This window comes from Zingiber officinale, chromosome 2A, assembly GCF_018446385.1.
Source record: "Zingiber officinale cultivar Zhangliang chromosome 2A, Zo_v1.1, whole genome shotgun sequence".
In the NCBI taxonomy this organism is placed as follows: domain Eukaryota; kingdom Viridiplantae; phylum Streptophyta; class Magnoliopsida; order Zingiberales; family Zingiberaceae; genus Zingiber; species Zingiber officinale.
In genome coordinates, this window is record NC_055988.1 from 24,544,823 (window position 1) to 24,553,607 (window position 8,785).

Below are 8,785 nucleotides of genomic sequence, written 5' to 3' on the forward strand. Positions count from 1 at the left end.
CAAGGATTTTGGATACTAAAAAGGTTAGAAGGAGTACCACCTCAAGACGCAAGTGGAGATGTCGATCATAATCCAAACTGGATTCACACTCTCCACTGAAAATGGAAAACCACTCACCTACAATAAATGGGATGAACCAATAAAAAGGAAGATCGAGGCGAACGTAAAAACCACTCAGACCATACAGTACGCTTGACCAAAGAGAAGCTAAACTGAGTTGGTCCATTCTCAAGTGCAAAGGACCTCTTGCCAAAGTTGATCAAACTTCATAAAAGAACCTCCGACACTAAGGTATGCAAGAAAGATTTGTTTTTAAATAAATTATATAATGTCAAAATGTAGAATAGAGAATCAACAAGTCAACTACATGGCCAGATCCAATATCTGCTCAATGGACTCCACTCGATTGGATATAAAGTGGAGAACCATGATATTATAAGGTATACACTACAAGCCTTTCCTAGGAGTATTGTATGGGCATCTATGGTGGATGCCTATAAGGTTTCTAAGAATCTTTCAATTATTAGATTAGACAAATTATTTTTCGATTTTGAGTTACACGAACAGACTAATGCATGCAAGACTGAGAAAGATATTACTTTACTTGCAGGAAAATTCAAGACTCAGAAATCGAAACCCAAATTCTGACCCGAACCTAAATTCAAAGTGTACATAGAAGATGACAAGGAGATCACCTCTAAACTAGTCAGCCAAGTTTAAAATTTTCTAAAGAAGCAAAGAAAAAGGAATCCCCTAAAAGCAACATGGTCCAAGTCATAGGAAGAGTTAGAAGAAAAAGAACAAACTCAATCGAGGTTACTGGCACTACAGGTACAAGTCCATGTTGCCAAGACCAAATCCAAAGCCAAGTCCGAGAACAAATCGAATGCCAAGTCCGAGCAAAGTCATGGATCCATATCCAGTTCAGACGATTCTAACTCCACTGTAAGTCCGTCAATAGTTAGATTAGAAAATTTGATTTCTTATTTGTCAAGAAAATTAGCTAAGTTTAATATCCGGATCAAGTCACTCCAAAAGGAGATTAAAGGCCTTAAGGAAGTGACTAAACTAAGTTCCTTGACTGACCAAGTTGTGCTCCATAAAATAAAAAATGAAACCGAACACCCACTAAAAAATGAAATCAAACAAAAAATTCTGCTCCACTATTCATATAATAGTAATTCAATATCTACTTATGTTGACCAATCGTTAGAGATGGTGGTAGAGACGGTAGGCAAACAATCGAAATAGTACCAATCGTTAAAGATGATTAATGCAGATATATGGGTTTACAATACCAATCGAGAAGGGAAAATTGTAGATATATAGACAAACAATTGAAACAGTACCCATCGTTATGAAATAAGAGAAAAATTGTAGACGAATAATCGAAATAGTACCAATCATATCTTTGAAGAAGAGAATTTTTTGGTCGTAAGAGGAGATTTTTTTTTTTTTTTTTTTTTTTGATCGTAAGAGAACCCTAGAGACGTCTTGAGAGAGTTTAGTGCGATTAAAATCGGTCAAAATCTCTAGGTTGAATGGAAGACAATTTTTAACTTTTTATGGTGATACCTAATGCATTAAAATTTATACTAAAGACTTTTATAAGAATCCTTGAAAATCTATTATAATTTTGAATATCTTTAAATTTTTATGGAATCTTTAAAAGTCAAATTTGAATACATATGACTTTTTATAACTCTTTAAAAATTTATTTTAAATATCACTAAATTTATATAGAGTTTATAAAAATCTAATTTCAATAACTATTAATATTGAAATTACTTCAAGTTGATTTATCAGTATTTAAGTGAGTATTTGCAAACCCTAACCCCAAATAAATGGCCCTCGCTTAAACATATTCTCTCAAACATTTCGTCGAATCACCAAGATGCTTTCTTTCTGTCGGACTCGCCTCTTCTCCTCCGCTTTCCGAAGACCTCTTCCCTTCTCTACTCCATCTCTCACAGCGCCACAACTTCTCTCCACCCGATCTCGACTCTCCTCCCTCAACTCTGCCAGCGGAGACGACCAGTGGAACGACGCCTGGGAGACCGCCTGGCTCCCCGACGATCTCTCCCCAGTTGGCGAACGAGCCCCATGGGAGCCCGCCAACTCCTCTGCCAACGACGTTGGTCTACCTATCGAGGCTGACGCTGACACCCAGGCCTTCGTTGCGGAGATGAACGAGCGGTGGAATGAGCGCCGCGGTTCTAGGGGTTCCCAGAAAGGGTCGCAGTTGGTGGAGCCAGCGGAAGGTGTCGTCGAGAAGAAGACTGCATATGATTATAGGATTCGAAAGCAGAGAATACATGCTGGTCTGTGGATGAAGGAGATAGAGAAGCTGGAGGAGGCCAAGTTGGGTGGTTCCAATGCCAGTGACGACCTTGATCGCCTTCTCGATTCCTGCTCCGAGTAAGTTAATTCGGTAAATGCTGTCTAGTTTATGGAGATTGAATTTGAACATTAACTTCTTGAAATCATGTTTTCCTACAAGACAATTGGTCACCAATAGTTCGGAATTCCCTTGACGGAATCTTTCAGATCTACTTCTTCAGAATTAAGTTTACTGTTTTTCTATATGATTCAGAGACTTTTGGAATTGTTCTTATATGGATCTGTTACAGGAAAGTTGTGAATTTAATAGTTTAAGGATTACACATGCTAATTGTGTATGGGTAACTGTCTGCATCTTTTTTTGTCTAGAAGCTCTCTTGCCCTTACTGCAAAAGAAAGATATGCTAAGAAATGTAAACCCCTTCATCGAAGGAAATGAACAAGTTTAGCTGGGTGAGGATGAAATTCACACCATCATAACAATTATTCCTTCTAAGTTCTATCAAAGACAATAATAAAGTGGTATGAAGGATAGCCACTATTATTTCAAAGGAAGCTAGATAAGCACAAAAACTACTTGGCAGTGTTAAATTTTGAAAAACTTTAGTTACCTGTAATTTAATATACTATGAATTTGAAACATACCACTCCTCCAGTTTCTGTCATTATTTAGCAGAGGCTTTCCAGGAAAATCTATATTCTCTCCCAAAGTCGATGATTTTGTAGTTGTAGAGAGAAGGCATTCCATAGCTATTAGAAGGGCATGTGAATCATACTGCTAGCTCTTGCATTGAGGCATAGCTGAGAAAGAACATGTGATACTTTCATTCCCATCTCCTAGGCAGGAAGATGACAAGATGTGTAATCCATCTATGCCATGGATGGTATTTGAAAACTTCAATTATCCTCGAATTGATAGTCAAAAAACCTCTAAACAATGTTGGCAAAGAAGAAGCCAGATTGTTGGAATTCAACATATCAATGTGGTCAGCTGAGTATATTTTTTTCTTAGGATGCTGTTTAATCTGTTTTTAACCATTGAAGTATTGCTGAAAATATGACTAGCTTGTTATTTCTTTAGAATGTTTCATTTCGCACAATGCTCCTTCATGTTATCTTGGAAGGTTCTTAGGTTGCAACTGAAATTCTGTTACCTCGTGCAGGATCTTTGATTCCGGGAATATTGGACAGGATGATTCTAAGATTCCTAGTACTACAGAGTTCAAAACCAAGCCTGATGGTTGGGAAACAACATCCAAGAGCCGAGATGGAAATATATGGGAAATATCTCAAAGAGAAGAGGATGTTCTCCTCCAAGAATTCGAGCGCAGGATAGCTTTCAGCAAATTTCAGGTGTGGCAATCACTATCTAGTGTATCCTGAGTATAATTTGTTTTTACATAGATACGATAGGTGAAATTCCATGAGTACGCTAACATTAAATGCTTCCTATGTATTGGAATGCAGCTCGCTAGCTTCATCAAAACTCATATATTTAGCAGGAGGCGGCCTGTAGATGGCTGGAAGTACATGATAGAGTTAATTGGCCCCAATGCAAAGAGAGGGAAAGGGGGCGTCCAAAGGCTGCCCAGTTTAGCTGACCCATCTACACTGCCTTATAAGGAAGAAAGACCAGCCATCGGGCCTAATTTGAACTCCTACAAAAGGAGATAATTCATCACCTCGAATTGGAACCCAATTATCTAAATCCTTTGACTTTTTTTATTGGGCATGGAATTTATCCACAATTATCATTATACCATTATCCTGCTTCCTGACTATTAGTATTCATTGTGATTGACCTTTGATAGGATTGTAAATGAGCCAAGCTGAGTCGAATAGTTAGAGATTTGAGCTCGGGCTTGATTTGTTATCTCTAAGTTCGAGCTCGGCTCGAGTTCGATTCGAGCTTTAGTTCTTAAGCTCGAGCTCAGTTTGTAATAAAGTTGAATAGTTCGAGTTTGGCTCGATCACTCGAGTTCAGTTTAAAATATGGTTCATGAGCGGTTTGACTCGTTTATACTCCTATCCTTTTATCCCTTTGGCACCACTACAGGTAAGATATCACTGCACGGTTAGCTTTATGAACTTGGTTTTGATTTTCATTTTCATTTAACAGAATATAGTAAGAAATAAAAAAAGATGTTGAACTCTCTTATAATTCTATTAATGAGGTTAATGGTTGATCCTTTTGAAGAAGCAATTGCGTGATTGTGTCTCCTATTTGAAGCTGTATTGATTATGCTCGAGAGGCCAATGCAAAATTGTCTTTTGTTTTAATATTCTCAAAATTTAAAACCTAATGAGGATGGTTCTCTCGAAATAATAGTCCTTCTCCTTATAATTATTATTTTTTAAAGACAAGCAAATTCTTAATAATGTATTTTCTAAAACCTACATAATTTATTTACATATATTAAAATCATCATTTTTTAATTGACAATAGTTATTTAACTTACAATAATTAATTTTAGATATGATCATTTAGCTTAACAGAAATTTTTATAAGTCATCAAAGTAAATTGAAAAGCACCTGAATGGTTTATCAGTTTAATATTTTTAGATCATTTATTAATTTAAGAAAAATATTTATTAATTTGTTAAAACTGAAATTGAGAAGGCATTTTGCTACATTTCCATTTCTCAGTGCAAAATCATCATTTTTATACAAAAGGCACTATTTAATTTTGTCATTAAAAAACATACAAATTAAAATATATATATTAAAACAATACTTTTATTTTAATGTTTTATAGTAACATTGCTAAAATTGCTATAATATAAAATAAATTACTTTAAGCAATTGACGTTGTATTTGGAATTGTGAAATTTTTTTAGAAGACACCTGCCTGTCAAATTGCTTAAAAGGAACTTTTATTTTTTATTTTATTACTCTAGTCAATTGCTATGATTTTGTATTCAAAAATTAATACTATTATAGAGTTAATTTTTCAAAATCAACTGGTGTTATATTTTAAAAATCAATTTTATAAATTTTAAAATCAATACTACTGTAGTGTTCATTTTAAAAAATATTTAAAAATTAACACTATGTTGATTTTTAAAATTCAACGTCGTAATAGTCACCACATTATATATATTTTACTTAGTTAAAATTATTTTACTTTAATTAAAAATATTTTAACTTAATCAAATTTAATTTAATATTAATCTACCAATTTTATCGAAACTGGCATAAAGATAACAACTTTGAATAAAATTATTATATAAATAATTTAGTCCCCAGGGCGTAGCACAGATGGGGAGTGCATGGTTATGTGACTGAAAGGTCCAGGGGTCGATCCCCGGGGTGTCACTGTCTGAGATTAACGTCTCCGCCATGCACTTTCCACCTGTGTACCTACATTTACCTCCCTCCATATCCGTGGGACCGACTCTAGGGGGCCACTGATGTGGCGGCTCCACATTTTTTATTATATAAATAATTTAATTTAAATTATTTATTTTAATATTAAAATAGAAATTTTCACAAATAAAATAAAATGAAATCTTATTTTCATATAACACACAAACTAGCCGTTGACGACACCGACTGGGTAAACCACTTAAAGTACCAAACTGTCCCCATCTCACCCTTATTTTCACCCCCCAACGGCCATCTGCCCTCGCACGCGTCACTCGCTCCCGATTCCCATTCTTCTTGCTGGTCGCTCTGGCTGTCCCTCTAGGGTTCCTCCACCGACTCTGCTCCGCCTGCTTTCGTCCTTCCAGGTAACAAAGACGCCTCCGTTGAATCTCTCTTTCCTTTAGGGATTTGTGGTTAAAGTTTGTTGCTTTCCTCACTATCGATTTGCAGCAGGATATACGATCCTCATCGAGTAACCGAAGTTTCATAGTGTGTTTAATCTGAGGTGAGCGGCTCTCGTTTTTTATCTTCTTGTTCTCCGAGTTGACCTAATAGGAATCGAATAGTTTCCTTTTTTCTTATTGTACTGGAGTTTCTCTTATGATCTGGAGACTTTTTCTTCTCGGCCACGTAATGGAAGAGTCCTCCAGAGTCTTCTCGGCCATCTGAGGTGAGCGGCTCTCGGTCTTTATCTTCTTGTTCTCCGAGTTGACCTAAAGGGAATCAAATAGTTTCCTTTTTCTTATTGTACTGGAGTTTCCCTTATGGTCTGGAAACATTTTCTTCTCGGTCAGTCCTCTAGAGTTTTAGCATCGGTTTTAAGCTTCACACTGTCTGGTTAGTAATCAGGCATGTACCTATCCTGGTTTTGGATTGAGGAAAAAATAGCCGGATTTATTGTTGGGAACTGTCAGAACCTGCAACTTTTAGTGAAGGAAATTTTATGAACCATAGAAATATGGAATTAAGGTTTCAGTTTTAATTGTTGGCGATTTGATGTTACTCTACCAGATTTTAGTTAACCCTGGGCTACTTAAAATGCATGTTGAATATGTCCAGTGTTGTAAATGGCAATAAGTGATGGCAGGACCGTCAATGAACGCCTACCGCATCAACCGTTGATAACTTGTATTGTCATGATAAGATATCAAATAAATTAATTTAATCTACCGAATTCATCTAGCTAATATAGCATAGGGATGACTTGCTATATTAAAATTAAAAATTAAAAATATACTTAACATCTTAGTTTAGTAATTTTATTTAAAAATTACTACTTGTCTATTTTAACCCTAACTTGAACTTGGGTTGATGCACATCAAAAAGGGGGAGATTGTTGGATCCCATGGTGTTTTGATGTGATCAACCAAGTTGGTTAATAGCTACCACCAACGTGATTGGTGGTTGACTCCATTGGCATGAGGCCTTTTGGGGAGAACCTAAGAGCAAAGTCATGAGGGTTTAGGCCCAAAGTAGACAATATCATGCTATTATGGAGATATCTAAATTCTTTTCGATCGAACAATTGATATCAGAGCCCGGACTGCCAGAAGGTTTAACCGTCGACTGTGCACAAGAGCTATGGTCTGATCTTTCCCATGTGTTTTCAATATGGGACTGTGTTTGCAACCTTGCAACCCCAACAATCCCCCCTCAAACAAAGGACCATAGGCTGCCCACATCCGATCCTCGACCCACCAGGTCTTCCTGCCCCTCGGTCCACCCGACGTACTAGGACTTCATTGCCTAGTCGCAACTAGGACTTCCTGCCTGGTGTCTGGTCCTCTTGATCTGAACATAGGAGCCCCCAGTTTCTTTGTTCAAGGTCAATATTGTACCCACATGGCTCAATCAGACCATAACTCTTGTGCACAGTCGGCGGTTAAACCTTCTGGCAGTCCGGGCTCTGATACCAATTGTTGGATCGAAAGCGCTGGAAGGTGGGGGTGGGGTGGCTATTTCGCGTTTCGGAATCGACTTCGTAAAACTCGACGAGTAATAAAGCAGCGGAAAATAAAAGGCACACAACTCGAACACAGGTCGTTTACTTGGTTCAGAGCCTGTGATGACTCCTACTCCAAGTCCCGCGGTCGTTGACCGCTTTCGGTGGGTAACAACTATAGAATCGATAAAGATTCCAAGAATAACATTTACAACTCAAATTAAAATAATGATCTTATACCGCAACACTTCGGGATCGTGTCGTTAGTAGCTTTTCGCAGAAGGATCGCTTGGATGATGATATTTTGAGTGCTGCCTCGAACCCCTCTTTTATACTGTGCTGGAAGCGCCTCCAAGTCTGTCCAAGGCGCCTCCAGGCCGCCGAGTCGCACGGGTGGATCAACACAAACCTGGTCGCACCTTATCTGGTTTAAGGCGCCTCCAAGCCTCTTCAAGGCGCCTTCAAGCCTTGGTCCAAGGCGCCTCTAGCTTTATCCGAGGCGCCTCCAGCTCCTCTGGACAGCTGGCTTCGGCTTGCACCCGAGGCGCCTCCAAGCTCCATGGAGGCGCCTCAGACACTGTTCATCTGAGGCTAAACTCTAGTTTTTGGCCCTGCAAAATATGTTAGTCTACAAATACAAACACATCCTGCAAAACCAAGTTAGCACAGATATAATCAAGAGAATATTCTGACAGTCTTCAGACTGTCCGGGTCTGACTTCGGATTTCCAACTGGAAATCCTAGGTCGACCCGACGTCTACTGTTCCCTCTGCGGGGAACGCGTCCTCTACTCTACTCCACTCAGGAGTTTTACCTGTTGCTAGTACGATCCTCCAGATCGACTTTCACTCGGCACTCGATGCTTCCGAACTGGACTTTTACTCGGCACTCGATGCTTCCGGACTTTCTGCTGGACTCCCGCTTCCCGGCTCGTCCAGTCTTCCACCTGGTTCGCGACACCAGGACTTTCCACCTAGGGTTACCACCCCCTAGGACTTTTGCCTGAAGCCCTCGACCCGCCAAGACTTTCCGCATAGGGTTACCACCCCTATGACCTAGGGTTACCACCCCTAAGGTTTTCCACCTACCTAACCGCAGCTAGGATTTTTGCCTAAGTACCACTTAGGACTTTCCTG

General features: G+C 38.7%; 1 protein-coding gene across 1 annotated transcript; it reads left to right on the forward strand.

Annotated features, from left to right (window-relative positions):
- Window positions 1-1,851: 1,851 nt before the first annotated feature.
- Window positions 1,852-4,360, forward strand: LOC122040953 (protein GAMETE CELL DEFECTIVE 1, mitochondrial-like). Its single transcript, XM_042600444.1, has 3 exons — window positions 1,852-2,418; window positions 3,504-3,693; window positions 3,808-4,360. Exons 1-3 carry the CDS (start codon window positions 1,895-1,897, stop codon window positions 4,012-4,014), a joined length of 921 nt encoding a protein of 306 aa, XP_042456378.1. The 5' UTR covers window positions 1,852-1,894; the 3' UTR covers window positions 4,015-4,360.
- The last annotated feature ends 4,425 nt before the right edge of the window (window positions 4,361-8,785 follow it).

Excerpts from the sequence above, each read along its gene's own strand:
- LOC122040953 (XM_042600444.1), top strand. The coding sequence starts at position 1,895 with ATGCTTTCTTTCTGTCGGACTCGCCTCTTCTCCTCCGCTTTCCGAAGA. Across the intron at positions 2,419-3,503 it reads CTTCTCGATTCCTGCTCCGA|GATCTTTGATTCCGGGAATA; the intron begins GTAAGTTAATTC and ends TACCTCGTGCAG. Across the intron at positions 3,694-3,807 it reads TAGCTTTCAGCAAATTTCAG|CTCGCTAGCTTCATCAAAAC; the intron begins GTGTGGCAATCA and ends ATTGGAATGCAG.